At 42.2% G+C, this 21,687-nt stretch overlaps 1 protein-coding gene across 1 annotated transcript; it reads left to right on the top strand.

Annotated features, from left to right (window-relative positions):
- Window positions 1-809: 809 nt before the first annotated feature.
- Window positions 810-21,541, top strand: DHX32 (DEAH-box helicase 32 (putative); the record flags this gene model as incomplete). The annotated part of the gene is made up of 11 exons (XM_084210243.1): window positions 810-1,079; window positions 3,782-3,972; window positions 6,130-6,502; window positions 8,921-9,166; window positions 11,325-11,424; window positions 11,541-11,699; window positions 17,783-17,974; window positions 18,290-18,445; window positions 19,417-19,607; window positions 20,418-20,599; window positions 21,338-21,541. The coding sequence occupies 11 exons, from the start codon at window positions 810-812 to the stop codon at window positions 21,528-21,530; spliced, it is 2,253 nt and encodes a 750-aa protein (XP_084066369.1). The 3' UTR covers window positions 21,531-21,541.
- Between the last annotated feature and the right edge of the window lie 146 nt (window positions 21,542-21,687).

Below are 21,687 nucleotides of genomic sequence, written 5' to 3'. Positions count from 1 at the left end.
TCATATTTGTCTTACAGTACAGCTCAGCCAAGATTAGGAAGCTATTTTGCTACTTTTGAGTCACAGAGTTGGAGTTACATCAATAACATTTTTTCTTCCACCACCTTCCAAGGCCACTTCTGGTGCCCTTGAAGAATTAGAACTGGCACCACTCTGGGATTTTTTTTCATGTATTAAGTGTATTTTAACTGCAGCAAAAGTTGCTAAAACCTCCCAAGACCAGCCACAGAGTGCAATAAAAAGAGGTTTTGCTGCTGTGACTCACTGGAGCCCTGCACAGAGCCCAAAGGCAGAGCCCTGCCCGTTGCTGCAGCACCCAGGGGTGCAGCCTTTGTGCTGGGATTAGCTCCCACATGCCAGCCCTGCAATCACAGCCAGAGCTCCAGAGCCTCCCCCAGCAGCCACAAAGGTCAGGCTCAGCTGCTCTGCCCAATTATTCCCCAGCCTGGACGAGAGCAAACACTGGGACTCACGGGCTGGACTCAATGCTGAGCTGCAAAATCTGCTCAGCTTCTCTTTCTGTTTCCGTTGCTGCCATTTGGAAGATTTTTGGGTGATTATTTTTTAAAAATATATTTTCTCCAGGCTCACTGGGGTTGTTAAACCACCCAGAGGGAGACAAGCAGACCACAAAGGCAGCTGGACACTGCCTGAGCCTGGACTTTTAAACCCAAGAGCTGTGAATACTAATCCTGGAGCGAGGAAAAATGGATTTGCTCAGGTTTAGGGGGCCAAAATGATCAATCAGCACACAAAGGACTCCTTCCATCACTAATGTGCTTTTGCTGGGAATAATATATGTAAGAAAAATGGAGTTTTTAACCTCTTCTCCAGAGAACCACTGCTTTTCAGAATTACTCGATGGCAGCGACGGGGATGAAGAGGAAATTCTTGTCTGTGGAGAAGATTTAGAGCTTAATCCTTTTGATGGCTTGCCTTACTCCTCCCGTTATTATAGACTGATGAAAGAGAGAGAAGAGCTTCCAATATGGCAGGAAAAATGTACTTTCATGGAAACTTTGCTTCATAATCAAATTGTGATTGTGTCAGGAGATGCTAAGACTGGCAAGAGCTCCCAGGTCAGTACAACAGACTTGGTTGGGGTTTTTTGAATGTATTTTTAGAACATTTAATGAGGTATGAATTTCAGTCACTGTAACTATTGTAATCCAAGTATTAAGGCCAGAAAGCGAAAGTGAAATACAGAAGGTGAAGGGAGACTAATGCAGTCAAGTACAGATTTAAAATATATTAAACATTTTAATAACTTTCTTAAAGCACTCAAAAAAAATTGAAGCTACTTTGTGTTTTGGTTCTGGTTAATGCTGTATCAGGAAAGAAATACAGGGGATTTGTCATAAGACAAAGTGACAAAACATTCCCAGGGAATGAAGGATTGAAATCAGCAGGGCTGATTCTCAGGGAGAATTAATGGTCTTTCCCCCCCTTCAGCCAGGAGCAAATGTTTTCTCTAACAGCACAAAATTACTTTACAAAACTCATGTTAAAAGAAACCACTGAAGCCACAATCTCAGCTGAGTCTAAGCACACAAGTATCAGTCAGGACTATGAAATTCTGCTTTACCAATATATAACAACCCAGGCCTGCTGTCACAGAGAGTAGAAGAGAATTTTCAAGTAAGTGCTACCAGCCAAAATAATGTTGTTTATGACTGGGATCAGGAGAAAAATTTCTTGCAGGTAGAGCTGCAGGATAATTACTGTTACAGGGCATCTCATATATCCAACAGACTTCAATGCTGGACATTTCTAGAGATCACATTTTAAACTAGACACATCACACGTCTCCCTGAAAATTCCTATGTTCCCATAAAAATGATTCACACTCAAATAATTTTTGAAGTGCCAGGTTTTTACTCCTTGTTATTGCCTGTAATTTACACACAAAAAACTTGTGTAATAGTAAACAACTTGCTAAGAAATGTTAGCTTTTAAATTGTCTTTTAACAAGGCAAATTTTATTGAACCTTTAATAAATGTAGCACATTGCTGGTTGGTTTTTAAACATTTCTAGAAATGCATATAAGTATACAGAAATAAATTATACGTGGCTGGTGCACCTAGGTTTAGATGTTGATTAAATGAAGGATTTGAAACCTAATACATCCATTAAGATTATATTTTTAATGCAATTTTAATTTCTCATAACAACAACACATGGATATTTTAATTTAATTTTCTTTACTAGGCTCTTTCACAGAATTCACAGAATCACTGGGTTGGAAGAGACCTTCAAGATCATCGAGTCCAACCCAGCCCCAACACCCCAACTCAACCCTGGCACCCGGTGCCACATCCAGGCTTTGTTAAACACACCCAGGGATGGGGACTCAGCACCTCCCCAGCAGCCATTCCAGAACTTTATCACTCTTTCTGTGGAAAACTTTTCCCTGCTCTCCAGCCTGTATTTCCCTTGGTGCAGCTGGAGGCTGTGTGCTCTGGTTGTGTCAGTGCTGCTGCAGACAGAGCCCAGCCCCAGCTGAGCACAGGCACCTTTCAGGAGCTGTGAGAGTGATGAGGGCAGCCCTGAGTCTCCTTTTCTGCAGGCTGAGCACCCCCAGCTCCCTCAGCCGTTCCGCTTTACAAAAAATAACGGGGGAAAAAATTAAATTCCTGAAGCGCTTTTGATAACATTGATTCACTCAGCTCATGGTTTGACCCGATCATGGTTCCCAAGAGAGCTGAGCCCGCTGATCCCGCCCAGCCCTCATGGCGGTGCTGTGCTGTCCCGCAGGTCCCTCAGCGGTGTGCCTAGCACTGCCCGGCCCTGCGGGGGTTTCCAAGAGCCGTCCATCCCTCACCCTGGTGCTGTGCTGTCCCGCAGGTCCCTCAGCGCTGTGCCGAGCACTGCCTGGCCCGGCGGGCCGCGGGGGTTTCCAAGAGCCGTCCATCATCCCTCACCCTGGTGCTGTGCTGTCCCCGCAGGTCCCTCAGTGGTGTGCCGAGCACTGCCCGGCCCTGCGGGGGTTTCCAAGAGCCGTCCATCCCTCACCCTGGTGCTGTCCCCACAGGTCCCTCAGCGGTGTGCCCAGCACTCCGGACCCGCGGGGGTTTCCAAGAGCCCGTCCATCCCTCACCCTGGTGCTGTGCTGTCCCCGCAGGTCCCTCAGTGGTGTGCCCAGCACTGCCTGGCGCTGCGGGCCCTCGGGGGTTTCCAAGAGCCCGTCCATCCCTCACCCTGGTGCTGTGCTGTCCCCGCAGGTCCCTCAGTGGTGTGCCGAGCACTCCCCGGCCCTGCGGGGTTTTCCAAGAGCCGTCCATCCCTCACCCTGGTGCTGTGCTGTCCCCGCAGCTCCCTCAGCGATGTGCCCGGCCCTGCGGGCCCTCGGGGTTTTCCAAGAGCCGTCCATCCCTCACCCTGGTGCTGTGCTGTCCCGCAGGTCCCTCAGTGGTGTGCCCAGCACTCCCCGGCCCTGCGGGGGTTTCCAAGAGCCGTCCATCCCTCACCCTGGTGCTGTGCTGTCCCGCAGGTCCCTCAGCGCTGTGCCGAGCACTGCCCGGCCCTGCGGGGGTTTCCAAGAGCCGTCCATCCCTCACGCTGGTGCTGTGCTGTCCCGCAGGTCCCTCAGTGGTGTGCCGAGCACTGCCCGACCCTGCGGGCCCTCGGGGGTTTCCAAGAGCCGTCCATCCCTCACGCTGGTGCTGTGCTGTCCCCTCAGGTCCCTCAGTGGTGTGCCGAGCACTGCCCGACCCTGCGGGCCCTCGGGGGTTTCCAAAACAGCCCGTCCATCCCTCACGCTGGTGCTGTGCTGTCCCGCAGGTCCCTCAGTGGTGTGCCGAGCACTGCCTGGCGCTGCGGGCCCGCGGGGCCGTGGTGTGCACGCAGGTGCTGCCCCAGGCCGCCGTGGCGCTGGCCCTGCGTGTGGCCGACCAGATGGAGCTGGGCGTGGGCCATGAGGTGGGATACTGCGTGCCCTTCGAGAGCTGCTGCGCGCCCGAGACCATCCTCAGGTGGGTGCCTGGGAAAAACGCCAATCGTTTGTAAAATTTTAAAAGTCTAATAGTAATAAAAGGGCTATAAAAATAGTAATACAATTAGAGTAATAATAATTTGGACTATTTGCATTAGGACAATATGAGACAATAGAAGAAAGAGTTACGGATGTCCGGGTACCTTTTTCTAGGCAGCATAAGCCCGAAAAAGGACCCACGTTAACGAAGGATTCACCCTTAAAAACAATAGCCTGTTGCATATTCATACACCTCATACATGATGCATAAATTCCATTCAAACACAGGATTCTGTCTGGTCAGTGTCAGCTTCTTCCTCATAATCCTAACCGTGTCACCCTGACTGAGCAAGGCAGGAAGAAGTTCATTTCTCCTGATACTGGAGCAATAAATTTTCTTTCTCTGAAAGATTCAGGTGTCCTGTGGCTGCTATCTCAGTGAGAGTCCTTTCTTTAAAAAAAAGTATCCTACATAGCATAGTTTCTATTTTAACATTTTGTTATAACCTAAAACTATATTTAACACACTGCTTAAGAGAATTAATGCAGCATAACTTTATAACACAACACATATAATATTCATTTTAATGTTTGCAAAAAGCCAGTCATAAAATACGCATTTTTCACAGTGCCTTTGGGACAAGGTGTGGCTGGGGAAGCTGGCAGCGCTGCAGATCTTGTAAATAAAAATCAAAGCTGCTTTGGAATGTTGTAGCATATTTTAAAATCACGGTGCACTGACGTAGAAGGGTCCCCAGGGAAGGATCCCCACAGGGATCATCCAGCGCAGCTCCTGGCCCTGCACAGACACCCCAACAATCCCACCCTGGGCATCCCTGGCAGTGTTGTCCAAACTCCTGGAGCTCTGGCAGCCTCGGGGCCGTGCCCATTCCCAGCACACTGAGGAAAAACCTTTCCCTAAATCCAGCCTGAACCCCTCCAGCTGTTCATTCCCTCAGTCCTGGCCACCACAGAGCACAGATCAGAGCCTGCCCTGCTCCTCCCCTCACATGGAAGTTTCAGACTGCAGTGAGCTCTCTCCTCTGCAGAGATTCTGTGATTAATCAGTAAGCACTAAAAGGTTTGAAGGAGGCATTCTGGGGTAAATCATAGCAGAGATTTACTGTCCATTAAAAACTTCATTAAGCCCCTCAGTAACCTCTTTTTCTTTTCCTCTACTTTTTTTTTTTTTTTCCTATTTTCCAGTACAGGAATGTTCAATACCAGAAGAGAACAGGGAACAATTTTTCCCAAAGTAAATTTAAAATTCAAAAGCAATCATAAAACATGCCTAGAAGAGGGTATATCCAGCAACAAGAGGAAAATAGCAATCAGGGGGATTTTTGGGAGATAAAAAATGCACTTAATGTAGCAAGTACAGGCAGGTGACAGCAGGAACACAAGGATTCAGCTTTTGAGCCTCCCAGAAAGTTATGAGAATTATTTTCTCTGGTTCCTCAATATGGGAGGCACAAAGTATCATATCTAGACCACAAGTTTTTTTCTCAGCCACCAGTTTCCAGTGGAGAAGAGGACACTCACCACTTCTGAAAATCAATTTCCACCACTCTTCCTCTTGCCTATCCTTTCTCTGTCTGTGGAGAACTCCTTAAACCTTATCCCACAGCAGAACTTCCTGCAGCTGCTCCTGTTGAGAGGGAGATGAATCCCTTCCTCTCACACATCAAAACCTGCTTTAAGAATTCCAAGTCCTGCTGATCAACACAACAAAAATAAAATCCTTTCAAAAACCTGTCAGCAGCAGGGAGAGAGGTGAGGAGGACCTTATGGTACAAATTAATTGCTCATCTTGGTTCTGGTTCTGCCTCAAGTGCACCTTCTTTTCCTCATCCAAAGGGATTTGTTCCTAGCTCAGGAATTGTTTATGGCATGTGATAGAAGATGAAGAGATGATTTCAGGGCAGGAGGATTTCTGCTATTGCCTGGAGCATCCTTTCCACCACTGTCTCTGAGTGTCATTGAATCACATCAGGTTTGTAGCTGCTAAAAGAAAGATTTAAACATGTAACTGGGACTAAAAATACACCCCATTCTTATCAAACCTTTCCTGTTGGAACAGAAAGAACCAAACTGCCCCCAAGACACTGAATTAATTTCTCACAATGACCTGGTGGAGTGTTGTGTGTCTGTGCTGCAGGTACTCCACAGATGAGATGCTGCAGAGGGAAATGATGTCCACGCCCCTCCTGAGCTGCTACAGCGTCATCGTCTTGGACGACGTGCACGAAAGGACTGTGGCCACGGATGCCCTGCTTGGCCTCCTGAAAGGGGTCTTGGCAGCCAGAGCAGAGCTGAGGCTGGTGCTGCTGACTGCCCCCCACATGTGCAGCACCCTGCAGGGCTTCTGTGGCAGCGTCCCCGTGCTGCGTGTGCGGGGCAGGCACCGCGCCCAGGCCGTGTTCTCCTGCAGCGCCCACAGGGACCCCTTCCTGCCTGCCCTCAGGCTGCTCCTGGAGATCCACCACGCCAGGGAGAAGGGGGACATTGTCATCTTCCTGGCATCTGAGCAAGTAAGTTGTTGAACTGATGCCTTCAGTTTTAGCTTTCATATTTTCCAGATTCTGGACTGCATTAGGAAATAACTCTGAACTTCATATAAAGTGTCAGCAAGTTCTCCTCACAGTTCAGTCACACAAAATCTTTTTCCAGGCCCAAAAAGTGCAAACAGTGAACTGGGGAGAGCAATCTGGGAGGATGGGATTGCATCACCTGGAGCTGGAATTGGACAATGAACCCCAATATGGAAATGGACCAAAACTTATAGAAGTGTGAGAACTCGTGATACACCATCCATCTTGGGTTCATCTACATTAGAAATAGAATCAATATTGTCTCCTATATTTAAGCAAAAATATTGCACAAAGAATCTTTGATTAAACTCCTGGCTGTCCATTCCGGTCAGATATTCTGAAAGCAACAACATTTCAACATTAACCCCAATATGGAAATGGAAAAAAATTTATTAAAGTGTGAAAACTCTTGACATGCCATCCATCTTGGGTGGAGCCTTGGCCAGGCTCTTGTACTGCCCAGGGTGTGTCCTGTGAAGGTCTTTTAATAAATGCCTGCTGTATTCCTTTAACTCTGTCTAGCCTCTGTCCTAGGTAGCTTGTCTAGGAATCAAACGTGTTCTCTTTCTGATTTTAATCAGGAAATGTCATTTTTTTATCTGACCTTAGTAGCTAAGGCAGCATTTGTGCCACCAGGTTTTATAATTTCAGCGTTTTCCTTCAAAGAAGTCTTGGCATACATAACAATGTTTTATACATATAAAATATCTGCATAACACATAAATATTGTGTAGAAAATATATATATTTTCTGTAGGTTTAAAGAAAGGCCACCATCCTTTTGTGTGATACAAAAAGCTGTAAAAGCAGCACACACAGGCCACAAGGGCAGGGATTTAATAACCTGTCCTGGCATTGGGCATCCCACAGTTTGTGTTATCCCTGTTGGGTAGGAATGGACACATGGACACAGGTCCAGCCTCCATCCATGTTCTACAGCACAGGGGTGTTTTTACGTTCAACCTCCCAAGGAGATTTTTCCATTTGGATTCTTCTTCCCAACCATTTGTGTGCACAGCAGCAGGAGGAAAATGTCACTTCAGAGGTGTGACAGAAAATCAGGAATCTGTACAGGCTTGGCCATTCTAAATAGTGCCACCTTTGAATCTCTGTAGACAGCAGTGGTTCCCTACATTCACTGCACCAGCAGGTGCTTTATAGCTGTCAAAGTAATCTGACAACCAAATAAATATTTCAGTATTTGTGATTATTATTATTATTTTCCTGATAATGATCCCCAGTCTTCCACTGTGTATCATTAAATCTGCTTTAGAACAACAAAATCCCCAGGAAATAATGACTTTTCACAGCAAAGATAATTTACCACAAACTACCCAGGTAGTGTTTGTTGCTTTTCATTGTTAAAAGGGGGATAGATATGAAATACTTTTAATAATGTCAATAATCAGTTTTAAACCTCATAGGCACCAATTTTAGAAATGATAAAGTGATTAATTCTCTGTGTTAGTCCCCATATTTACAATAGATAATGTCAGAGGAAAAACACACACTCTTTCCATTTCAAAACTTTTATTTCTGCTTAAAAGGGGTTTTTGACAGGTAAATTCCCCACAAAAGTAGAATAGGAATTTCTTTCTTGCCAAGAAGAGATCACTCATTTTTCTCTCTCACAATGAACAGAACACTCATTACCAACCAGAACATCCCATGAATTCTTGTTTAACTGTGATTTAAAGTTTCATCGTGGTAATGGTTCACTGTTCCCAAGCACTCAACTGTCTTTTAAACTAAACAAAAATATGAATTAACCAAGAACATCAGGATTTACGAGCTGCCCTGCTGCCAGCCTTGCTATTAGATGTCATTCTTGTATCTTTATAACAATTTTTATGGAGCACTTTCAACCTATAACTGCTGGAAATGTGGTGTCACTCTCAAAGAGAAACTCAGTCTGGCTTTTCAATTTTGCAAAACCTTTGCTAATAAAAATGCTTTTAAAAAAATTCCCTTTCAGACTGAGGAAGGCCATGAATTATTTTTGTATGCCTTTCAAAAAATCGTGCAGAACATAAATGGTTTATTATTAACCCCCCCAACAACAAAACACTGAAACAACAACAAAAAGCTTTTACAATTCATATCCAACCTCTGGATCTGTGAACTCTTTTAAAGGTGATGTTCCATCAACACAAGTTAGGGACATTTTATTGACTTTATTAAATCTTTATAGGGTTTATTAATCATTGGGGGGAAAAAAAATCAAACCTTTCCAATAATTACATCTTCTCAAATATAATAATTAAGGGAAAGTAGGGAGGTTTTGATCATTTTATGTGTTGCAGTTGGACTAAAAATATAACAATTCTGTAAGGAAAAAATGTATTTCTCTTGATTACAGGAAATTGAAAAAGCTTATCAGATGATCAGACAGGAGCAACCCAATTTAAACCCTGACCTTGGAGAACTCATCCCCATCCCTTTGTACCCCACAAAACAAGACCTGGCTCCCAAACTCATTCAAAACAAGCAGAAATGCTGCAAAAAATACAGGAGGAAAGTGCTACTCACCACCAGCTCTGGAGAACCTCTGGTCTGGACTAAAAATGTGACTTTTGTCATCGATGTTGGTCTGGAGACAAGAAAGGTCAGTGAAGGGAGCCAGAAGCACTTGGTCCAAAATAAACTCTGCAAAAGGGATTTTCAGGGCAGGGGAGAGGGAATTGTGCAGCTCAGATTAATGCAAATAATCTCTAGAGGATCATGTGGTTTTCTCTTTCACAGCACAGGTTCTATGATATTTTTAACAGACAAATTAATAGAATTTAAGTAATTTTCATGGATATCTCATGTGAAAACCAGGCAAGAAATCACAGTTACTTCCCAGATTCAATCAGAAATTGGATTTTTGAAGTGTCTAAAGCCAGATGAATGCTTCCAGTTGAAACTGCCACTCTTTTTTGGACACCAAACTCATGACAGATTGTTTGCAAAATAAATCTCACCTGAGTTCTGGCCTATCAGTCATGAATCTCTCTTCAGTATTTTATACAGAAAGCAAAATAAAATCACTTCTTAGGCACCTCTTGGCAGACCACCTGGTTTAGGAGATTATTCTCATCCCTTATTTAATGATTTAGTAATTGCCCACACAGGGAATCTCTGTTTTTTTCAAGCTGCTTGTGCTTCTCCTGGACATGTGCTCCCATCCAAATGCTGCAATTTATCTAATTGCATTAGAAATAATTAGATAAATTGATTTATCTAATTAATGCTTAACCTTTTCCAGTTCATTCTAAGTTTGGGCTCATTTTTTTGTTTTCCACCTTGGAAAGGATAAGTGCAGCTGCAAAAAAAAAAAAAAGAATCTCATTTGTTTTATTTCTACAAAACTGATGTCCTAAGGGATGAGTAACTGTGTAGGAGCATGAACAGGAGAGCTGCACTACTACAGGTTTTGTAAATGTCCTGGTTAAAATAAAAATTCCAGTAACAGACAATAGAAACAATGCAATACATTTCCTTTCTATAGTACAAGGTGGAATAACCAAAATTGGAGTGTAGTGTTCCTAAAATTTTGGAGCAGAGATCATTAATCCTGATTGGCCTTGCAAGTATTTCAGGCAAAAGCTTGTGAACTACCAGTACCTTTCATTTGCATTGCAAAAATCTGTCACTTTAAAAGTTTTTTAACTGGGAATTATGAACTAACTCAGTCTCAAGGCAAGTTTAAAAGTTACAGTTTTGTGTGCAAGGAAGAAGAGCCCCAAAAGCAGTTTTCAATTAGACCATGCTTATTTCTTAAACTTATTCCTACAGCTGCAGTTTTCTTGGATGGCAGAAATGAATTTCACTGCCATGGTAACGTGAAGCCCAAAGTACAATTCAACAAATTACAAATTTTGTGAATTTTAAATACAAATCAATGGGAACAAACCAGATCCAACAATCCTGATGTCTATCAAATCACCTCTATCAGGGAGGCAATTTTTACCTTTAATTCAATTATTTTGTTTAGTCCTGTGGTATTCCTCCCTCCCCAGTTCAAATTCCCATTCAGCCAAAGTCAGCTGAGCACAGAGAGAACAGGAAAAGTTCAGTGCAGAGCAAAATCCCACCTGAGCCTTGCAGCTGGGGTAAATCAGCAATTCACCTGCAGGAAAAGAAATTTGTGCCCTGCACTGAAGGATATTTCTTTTTTTAAAATTTTTTATCTTCTTTTAATCTCCTTAAAGCATTTAGAGTTGATTCAGAAGGCAGGAGTAGAGGGCTGCCTTATCCTGGCAGTTTTATGTCTTGCTGGACACCACAGGCTTGTGGCCAGAGCAGGGACTGAATCAGCTCCTCAGCTTAATCCAAATAAAACATAATTAAGATAACTATAAAACATGGCATCAGATATCTCTAATACAGCCCTCATCTCCTGTAATTTCAGTATTAAGACAAAAATCTGGAGTTAGGGAGCAAAATACTATCAGAAAAGGTTGGGATTCTGTCACTGCAAGAAATAAATAATATTTTCTGATGTTTTTCTTGATGATACCATTTTCTGCTTCAGTAAGGTACATTTCTTCAGGGGGAAAAAAAAGACATTTATCTCAGAGCACACTTAGAGTGACTGCAAAACATCTGTCAGTTTGTCAGGGTGCTGAGTGCTCCCCTTCCCAAGCTGCTGAAACAAAAAGAAATGAAAACTGTTACTACCCTTTCTGTAAAATGACCTAGAGAGAAATTCAGTACAGACCATTCATATTTTTGCAGCCCTTGTGTACTTGTCTGATGCTTGGTGTCTCTTTCATTTAAAGGTGTACAATCCTAGAATCAGAGCAGACTCTGTTCTAACCCAGCCTATCAGCCAAAGTCAAGCAGAGGTGCATAAACAAATTCTGGGCATGTCTCCATCAGGTAGAAATATTAGCTCAAAATTTAAATCCATTAGCTCAAATTAATTAATACAACCAACGTGGCAACGTGAGGAGGAAGCATTTTAAAAAAGGTAATTTTCCTGAATTCTCTTCCAGGGAAAATCTTCTGCTTGTACCCTGAAGAATTTACACACAAGGAAATGAAGGCAGAAATTCCAGCTAAAGTTCAGGAATCCAACCTCACCAGCTTGGTCCTGTTCCTGAAGAGGATGGACATAGCAGGCTTTGCACACTGTGACTTCATCAGCAGCCCAGGTAAGAGGATGCACCAATTTCACATATTTTAATCATTATTTTAGAAGTTCTTTCCAGGTTAATTTTACCCTGTCACTCACAGGATTGTTTTTTCTTTAAGGACTTGTAATAATATCACCCTGCTTTTCCCACTTACCTGCTACAGCAGTTTTCAGCTCAATAGCACTTAGAAAAAAAGACCATAAAGTATCTGAATGGAATTGGAATGCTAAAAAAAAAAAATCAATATTCCAAGTATCTTCTCATCTAGGTTACATATTATTTTCCTGTAACCCACAAAGAAAATTTGTGCCCTGTTGTACAAGGTATTGTACAGATATCCAACGAAATATATTCCTTTAATCAAAAGTTTACAACCCAAACAAACCACTGTTGTTACCTGGGGGACGTGTGTGGAGGAAATGAGCTTCCTCCTTATCCTCCAGCATCTCCCACCTCAAATTTACAATGGGCTGTTCCTTAAGGACAATATTCCTTATAAAATAAACTCAAATACACTTTCAATACTAGGCAGGGAAAACACTGAATTTTGAGGTAAGAGATTGAAGGAAGTTGCAGAGATTGAAGGAAGTTGCCTTTTTTTTCCCCCTGACTTCATAATTTAGATTTTTTTCTATAGAAGGATATTTTCCTCTGTTCTGGCTTATCACAAACCCCAATTGCCACTGTAGGTTCTGCTGTTGCTTTGAAACCCATTAAAGTGAGTGAAATAGCCCTGATTTCGTTGTTTGGGGATTGCTGGCTTCATTCTTGAAAGTTTTCCAGTTCAAACAGGATAATTTCTTGTATTATCTTGCCTTTCCTTGTGTGCTTACACAAAATTGGAATGATCTCTTCTCTGTAATTAATCAGTTATAAAGTCTTAATTCTCACTGTTGGATGTTGCAATAGATGGTTAAGTGGAATTTTTAAGAAAAATTTATTCTACTTTTCCCTTGTGTGTTGTTTAGCAGAAACATGCCTAAAAGAAATAGGGAAAAAACATGACCAGTCTGATGGTAATTAATTCAAAACCAATGAGAATTGAAGTATTTTGGCCTTGTGAGTGTCCTCTCCTCTGCTGAACCCACAAAATCTTCATGGAAAATGCTTATGGAATAGTTTGCTCCCACTCAAATTTAAAACATATTTTACTATTAAAAAAATATACTAAAACATTTTAATGCTTTTCCTGGATATGAAGAAAGTTGGTCTTGAACTGTAGAAGGAATTAGTAGAATTATATGAGGAAAAGCATTTGGCATTTTTGGATTTAAAGGCACAGTGGGGACACCATTCAGACAGCATGAAGTGCTAGAGGCACATAAGGCTTTCACAGATGCAGAAATTCTAAGTTTTGGCTGTATTGTTGGATAGTGCAGCTGAAGAAAGCGTCCTGATGTGTAAAAAATTTTGAAGGTATTTGATGAGTGAAAGAATTGGCTTTACTTGGATGGACAACACATATGACAAAGCTTTTGCTGACTAGGTCAGGAGTGTCAGGTGCAGGTATTGAACAGTTTGGAACAAAGAAAAAATCCCCCAAACACTGCAGGGATGCTCGTAAAGGAGAGCAGAAAGTCTGCACAATTTTCTTGGCTGCTTCCTGCCTTACACAATTAAACATTTGAGACACAGCTTTGATGATCCAGCACAGCTCTTCCTTTAACCAGGACACATCACACATTGCCTTTCTTTCCACTTTGGAGCAGACAGTGAACTTTTTTCCTGCCAGCACTTGGATTGACCCCTACAGAACCCTCCAGAGATGAGTGCAAAGCTCCCCCAGTCAGAACACAGAGTTTGAAGTGCCTGATGTGAAATTCTCTGAAACAAACTGGAGCACCCATGGGATAAATTTGTCAGGGGAGTCAGTTCTTGTGTTAGACCAACTCACAGAACTCAAAACACATCAGGCAAACAAACCCAAGGATGGTTTGGACTGGAAGGGACCTTAAAGATCACCCAGTTCCATCCCTGCCATGGGTTTGGCTGTTCCATGGCTCTTCACCTCCTTGGAGCTGAGTTCCCTAGGAGTAAAGGAGAAAAACATTGCAGCATCCCCTGTGTGCCAGAGGCTTCCCTCTGCACTGTTTCTGTTCCAGCAAACATTCTCACCTTGTCTTTGCAGCTGAAACACAGGGAGGTTTTAGGGGTTCTAAGAGGCGCTGGAGTCCCCATCCCTGGGTGTGTTTAACAAAGCCTGGATGTGGCACTGGGTGCCAGGGTTGAGTTGGGGTGTTTGGGCTGGGTTGGACTTGATCATTCTGTGAATTCCAGGTGAATTTCTCCTAAACAAAGTCAAGTTTTCACTGAGATGACAGAGTAAGACATGGGCTTGAACTGGTGAACAATCAAATCAGGACACTGGAATTCACAGCAAGAAGTACTTCTCAATCTGTTTCCTGCACATGGAGAACATGCAGCAGATAAGAGACAAAAAATACATCAGTAAAACATTTTATTTCTGCTCAGCAACAATGTGCTCAAGGGAATTTTTTTTTTCCCTGCTGCTCTTTGAGGAGAAATAAAAGCCTGGATTAGGTCTGACTCATTACTGCATTATGAAAGCAACAAACATGTCAGGCTTACAGCTGCTGCATTTAATTCATGCCATAATCGAGAGCAGCAAATGCAGCAGAGCTCGTTCCCCTCTCTGGAATTCATGAGCCAGAGGAAAATGAACCTGGCACTGCAGCTCCAAAGTGGTTCAGAGGGATTCCTGTGCCCCTAGAACAGGGGTGTGTTTACATTCTGATCAGTAAATCAGGATCCCTGTGCCCCTAGAACAGGGGTGTGTTTACATTCTGAGCAGTAAATCAGGATTCCTGTGCCCCTAGAACAGGGGTGTGTTTACATTCTTATCAGTAAATCAGGAACCCTGTGCCCCTAGAACAGGGGTGTGTTTACATTCTGATCAGTAAATCAGATAGAGCTTTGCTGGGGTTTATGAGGGGACGAAAGAATTCCAGTCCCATAGATTGCAGGAATGTTGAGTACTTTTGTAAATCACTGGAAAATCCTTGTTTGAACTAAGGGAATCATTAGAAAGATGAAGCCATGTAAAATTTCTCTGTGGGATCAAGGGGAGAAAGCATTTGCAGATTCTGCATTCATTCAGAATTTCCCTAAACAATTTTCAGATTAAAGGATGTATCAATGGTCATGACTATTAAAAATCACAATATTTAGGTTTCATTCCTATCTCTAATATCCACTTATTACAGAACTGTGACCAAATCCCTAAATCACTTGCTTCCTAATGCAACAAGAATAATACTTTGGAATTTATCTGCTCACACCTTGAGCACTTGCATTTCAGCCATCTGGGATGTGGTGCTGAAGACTACAGGTGTTGCTGTCTTTAGAGACAGAATTTACTCTGCTCACATCAAAGTTACAGAAATATGAAACCAAGAATATAATTTCAAGTAGCTTGAAGCTCTCAGATAAACTATTCCAGTGCTAACAATAACATTAAGTTATATATTTGCTTTCCTAAACCTAAGAAGGATCAAAAGCAGGATCTGTATTTACATAAAACTGGTCAGATTTCCTGAAATGAGTCCAGAGCTACCCAGTCTTGAGCAGCCAAAGAACACAGAGCAGGGAAAGAAAATACCAGATTAGGAAATAGCTTTAAAATTCCAGGGATGTGACAGCTTCTTGTTGAAAGCACAGGACACATCTTGAGAGGTTTTTTGAGCTTTGCTGCTGCGAAAGCAGCAGTGGAGTCACAAATCCTCGTGGTTCACACCTCAAGGCAGCAGTGGCTGGTGCTGGCAAGAAGCCCTAAAAAGCCCTACCTTGTTTTTTTATTTTTGCTTTTTTACTGTTCCTTCACCTGCTCTAATCCACCTTTACTGTCTTGTCCTTTTTTAGGGCAGTAAATCTCCAGGAATCTTTTTTTTCTTTTTCTTTTTTTTTTTTTTCAGAGCACTCATAGCAAGACAGGGAAGTAATTTGTGCTTATAAATCTCAAGACAACTAACTCTAGGGCATAAAAATGCAAATTACTGATGCCATCAGGGGGTTGAAATTGGCAGCCATATAACCATGTATTTTGTGAGCTCTAGCACAGACTACTTTGTTGAATTCTGGAAAATAGCTTTCCATGATCTCCTAGTAATTACTACACATTTGAGTGACCCTTTCACTATCCCTGATTTTCAATCACTGAATTTTATTTCCTGTCACTGACTCATATTCATCATCAGCTGCTACTTCTCATTTCTTTAAAACTCCTAAGTATTTTCTTCTCAGATGCTTCAGCTTTTGCAAGGGCTCATCATTTATCCCACAAAACCCCACATTTTTTATAATGAATGTTCTCTCTGGATAGGATTGTGCAGGCAGAGGGAAGAACTCTGAGACTGAAATGAAGCTGGTCCACAGTTTCAAAAGCAATTTGCAGGTTCCTGAGAGAATTTGTCTGAAAACTGGGTGTTTGAAACTTAACCAAAGTCACATTAGCAGATTTAGATGCTGGAGAAGTTCTGGAAAAGCTCATGTAAGGGGAATTAATAAATTATTTTCCCCCTTCAGACATAATGAGGTTAAAAGCAACAGGTGCTTGTTTGCTTCCCATTTTAGTTTTTCCTTGCCTACAAGTGGTTAATTCCAGAGAGATGGCAATAAACAGTTCACTGCCAGTGAAGTCAAAACCTGATCTCAAGATTTTCTTGCAGAATGTGTGGGGAAATTGTGGCAGAATGTGACCTAGCAGCTAATTACAGCCTTTTAGTCTTGGTGATGCCATACACATTCCCACTCTTAATGAGTGTAAGAAATGATTTCTAGTCATCTACTAATGAAGATCCAAGTGCAAATGCACCCCCTGCCTGTGTGGGCAGCTGTGCTTGTGGTCTGGATATTTTATTTAGGGATTTCTCCCCATTAATGGACAGACTGACAGCAGCTGACAAATGTACAGCCAGTGCAGCTTCCCAGGGCTGGGGATGAGGCCAAGTCCTGCTGCAGTGGAATTTCTGCCACCAGCTTCAAATGTAACTTGTTATCCAGAAAACTGAGAAAATATCAACCAGATCCTTAGGCTGGAGTAAGGAAAAAGTTGCTGCAGTGGTTGGAGAGCAGTTGGGAATGTAAATGAACTGCTACCTGTGAAAGATATTGACCATTCAATATAACCTGGAATAGAAATCTACCTTGGAAAAGAGCTGGGAGGAAAGAACCTTAAAGAACCTTCACACTTCAGGAGTTCCCAAATTTCCACCATGTTTTTCATGCTCTGGCAACAATTTTTTGGAGTGTAGACCTGACAACTTCAACTTGAGGTTCCCTCTCTCAAGCACATAAAGCTCTTCTATGCTTGTTTGACCTCCTTTTACCACCATCAGATTTCCTTTCAGACCTGCTCAATTCCTAATTTTAAGTGTTCATTTGCTTAATGCTGTCCTCTCAGGACATTTTCTTATATTCCCTCATTATTTTTGCTGCCTCACTGTTCTCACTTCTACCTGTGGAGGTTGTAAGGAAGTTATAATCCACACGAAAAGAAAACTGAACATTGAATTTTGTGGAGTGAGAAAGTACAGACAATTGCTAGGGAGACATTTTCTTTTACTACATTCCCATTTATCTTCTGGTATTATAAGAATCTGTGTAAAAGAAGTATAATAATTAAAAAGGCAGCTAAGAGAACTCCAAATGATTGCAAGAATAACAGTTGTAACTTCTGTAAATATCAGATTATCTCCTCTGGTTATAAAAGAGCTTTCCTAGACATTTCTGTATCTCAGCACCCCTCAAATGTGACCACCCCTTTCAAAGAAGAATGAACATAAAAAAACCACCTGAAAACTGCCAATAATGGAAGCAGTTTTGACAGAGTCTTAGGGGTATTGAGGATTGTGTCTGGGCTTTTTACAAAAATTGTTCTGACATTAAAAGTATCAACAGTGTGATTTACAACTTATTCCTTCATAATTTTATCAGCCTTCCATTCATTCATTCCTTTTTGTTCTTAATCACTGTCAAATAAAAGAAGTATCATTTTCCCACAGCTGAAATATTATAGTGAGAATTCAGACATTCATTCCTGTGCACCACTCTCAAGAACTGGAATTCTCTTCCCTTTTCCTTAGCTCCTGAAAGCCTGATGCAGGCTTTGGAAGATCTGGATTATCTGGCAGCGCTTGACAATGATGGAAACCTCTCTGAATTTGGGATTATAATGTCAGAATTCCCCCTGGATCCTCAGCTGTCCAAGTCACTGCTGGCTTCGTGTGAATTTGAGTGTGTGGATGAGATGCTCACCATTGCAGCCATGGTCACAGGTACTCCTGCATCAGCAAGTATATGGTTTTTCTGCTTAATATCTGTGTATTGTATTTTTACATCAATCCAAGCTTCTCCCAAGGCTGCAGATCAAACCCTTCAGTGCTGTGGGAGTTTCTGTTTTTCTGATTCCCACAAAACAAGACTGGAAGGACACCCACAAAATAAACCCTTAGTGAATGCAGCAGGTTCAGTTCTTCAGCACTGACACAGTACTGGGGGTTAAATGCAACTGAGGAAGGAAAAACCCAAAAATACCAGTGGGGTTTTGTGCATGCACCTCTGTTTTCACCACTGGTTTGGTTTTTCCTCAGCTCCCAGCTGCTTCCTGCACGCCCCTCCTGGCACAGAGGAGATCGCTCGGAGCCGCTGGCGCCGCTTCTCCCACCCTGCAGGAGATCACTTCACCCTCATCAACGTCTTCAACGCCTTCAGGGCAGCCTCTGCCAACCCCACACACCCAGGCAAGTGTGCCCGAGCCAACATCAAGCCCACTGGGACCAGTCTGGAAAAAAAAGAAACAAACCCAAAAATCTGGTGATTCTTTCTAGAATTGCTGATATGCAGGGAGAAATCTACGGGAGTAGCTATTGCTGATGAATATTAACAGCATCTCCTACCCAACAGGGATCCATAACCACTACTCCAAGTGTCCTTTGAAGTGGCACTGTGCAAAACCAGAATGATGGTTCCTCTTGTAGAAGCACAAAATCCAAGTTTAGGATAAATAAAAGCTGTTGAGGAGGGCCTCAATTTCCCCAACCACCCAACACACAGCTAAAAAACTTGTGTACTGAATAGGATAGCTGGGAACTGAAAGGAAAATTTAAGGGACAAATGGAAAGTAGTTAAGTCCAATTTGCAAGAATACAAATAAAGGCCAGGAGACTGCAGAGCAGCAGAAACTTTTCACTGCATTTCCCCCTGCTCAAGCATCCTGCTCCAGTTCATTTAGCCTGAGTCCAGTGCTCAGACAGCAGAGGGATAAGTTTGCACGCACTGAGTAAAAACTTGAGACAGGGAAGCAGGATTGTCTCCTGTTCAGTCATGTGGAATGCTGAAGGGAGCTCCAGGAGAAGCAGTTCTTTACCAGAGTGCAGCATCAGCACCAGCACTTACAGCTGTGATTTCAACTCCATATCCTGGCCTAAATCCACAAGGCTTGAAAAACAGAATTGCTATTCATTCTTTAGGAAGCTTTACTCATAACAGAGCAAAGGGATTAGATTCAGGAAGAAATAGCTGCAATTCTATAAAACTAACTGAGGATATCAAGTATTGCCCACTTGCTTTGTGAGCTGAGCCTAAGCTGTCTGTATGGCTCATTTCTAGAACTTTGGACATCATCTGCAGCAGTGTAAGAGCATTTATGGCACAGACCAGCACCTCTGCATCAGTGGGATTCTGCTTTAAGCCAAAACATTGTTTTTTTCCCCCACAGACTTCAGCAGGGAGCAGTGGTGCTGTGAGTATTTCCTGAGCTGCTCTGCTCTGAGCATGGCAGAGATGATCAGAGCCGAGCTGGTGGAGATCATGAAGCGCATTGAACTTCCCATCTCAGAACCAGACTTTGGATCAGAAGCAAATCTTCTAAGCATTAAGAAAGCTCTTTTATCTGGTTACTTCATGCATGTAAGGAAAAACACTGTGTTTTCATCTTCCTGCACTGTTAAATTATGTAGAATGCTTTCAGAAAGCTCAAGTTCATTAGTGAAATCTCTTGATTACCATAAAAGCCATTTTTTTTCCCAGTGTATCAAACACTTCTCATTTCAGCCTTTTCTCTGGGGTTCATCTCTCACTGCATGGAGTTCACACTCTCCATAGCAAGAAAAAAACTGCCAATATGCCTTTCACTCAAAGAACTCTTACACCTCAAAAAAACCTCTTGAAATTGTAATATTCTCTCAGGAATTATCTCCTTTTTGAAGGTGAAAATTGCCTGGAAATAGAGAAATGACTTGGATATATTTAGGTGTGCATAACAGAGAGCTTGCCTCATCTCAGGAAGGCACTCTAACTGTAATTGTAAATGTAAACTAGATTGATTTATTCCCACTTGAGTCCCCAGGCCTTCCTTCACATCCCTGTGCACAGACTGCACACAAAAATCACCTCTCCCAACTGCACATTTCATGGGCTGACACATTTTATTTAAGTCTATGAAAAGTTTATGTCCTAAAGAATCCATGTTTGTATGTTTTCACACAGACTTGCAAAGCCAAACTAAGATAGTTTTCTACTCACTTGTTGCAGCTTCCTTCCAAATGCACAGAGCATTTTCTCTCAGTCTCATTTCATGGTATCCACTCCCAAGCTTTCCCACACAAACTTGGGAAGAGGTTCCAGTTGAAAGTATCTGAAGGAAAGTTTAATTTCTGGTTTAAATCTAAAAGGCACTTATCAATTAAATAATGGATAACTCTCCACATTGTTTTTTAGATTGCTCGTGATGTGGATGGCTCAGGGAAGTATTTGATGTTAACACACAAACAAGTGGCCCAGCTCCACCCCTTCTCATCCTACTACAACTCCAGGAGGATTCCAGAGTGGGTTTTATTCCATGAGTTCAGCATCTCAGAGGGCAATTCCATCAGAGTTGTCTCTGAGATCTCCCCCCATCTGTAAGTGAACTGTGATGCAACTGCTCCTTCACTCCTAAAGCCACAAAATCCCTTTGGGAGGATAAAAAAAGTAAAAGGGGAAGATCTGTGATCTCAGGCCCTCACTATTCTCAACAGTTGCCACTGTAGCTGTAATCAATTGAAAGAGCCCACATTATGAGCTGCAAAAGTTTCTTACAAGGTAAAATATACAGAAAAAAATTTCAAACAGAGTTAACAGAGCAGTGTGCTCACACATGAATCCAGCTGGAAAGGTCTTTGCTCCCTGAAAACCTATTTTCCAGTAAATCCTATTCTTAAAATATTTTTGTACCCAGCCAGCTGAATCACGGCCTGTTTATGGATTCAGAGAGAGACCAGAGTGCTCCTTCTGCAAAAATCTCTTTACACAAAGAATATACATTTCACTCTCCCATCTTTTCTATTTCCCATGTTTACAGGAGGGCTTTTTTCATAATGCTATTGAACAACTCTGCTGTAAAGCAGGGAAATTCCTATTTAATGCAACCTGCAGCACTGGGAACTGCATTGCAGCTCAAGTGCAGGCTGAGGATTTTCAGTGCCAGGCTACTGAAAGCACAAATTCCTACTACATCTTGCAGAGAATCTTGGATTCTTGCAGAGTTTTGGGTTGATATTTCAACTTTGTAGCTTTTTTATATATACCTGGAAATAATTATTCAAGTATTTAAAAAATCAATTAAAAATGAATAATGTTTTGTGTGATTTCCTCCCCAGATTTGCAGAGCTGGTACCTCAGTATTATTTCAGCAATCTTCCTCCAAGTGAAAGCAAGGATATTCTGCAGGAAGTGATCAATCACTTGGCACCTGTTTCAGCCACAAAGGAGGAACAGAAAACTGCCAGTGACAGCAAAGAAAATGAGGAATTTCCCCAAGCTCCCACTGAGCAGAGATGTGTTATTCAGTGAATGTAGACTGAGCCATCACATACTGGACAACAATAAATAAAAGCAATATATCCAAAACACATCCCCACCTTAACCTATGTAATTATTTCAAACTTTTGACATAAATACATTTAACAGAAGAAACAAAGAAAAAGCACTTTTCTCAACAAAAGGAGTT

This window comes from Fringilla coelebs, assembly GCF_963513975.1.
Source record: "Fringilla coelebs genome assembly, chromosome: 8".
Classification (NCBI taxonomy): Eukaryota; Metazoa; Chordata; class Aves; order Passeriformes; family Fringillidae; genus Fringilla; species Fringilla coelebs.
Note: the sequence above shows the minus strand (reverse complement) of the source record. Positions and strands in the feature narration are given on the sequence as shown.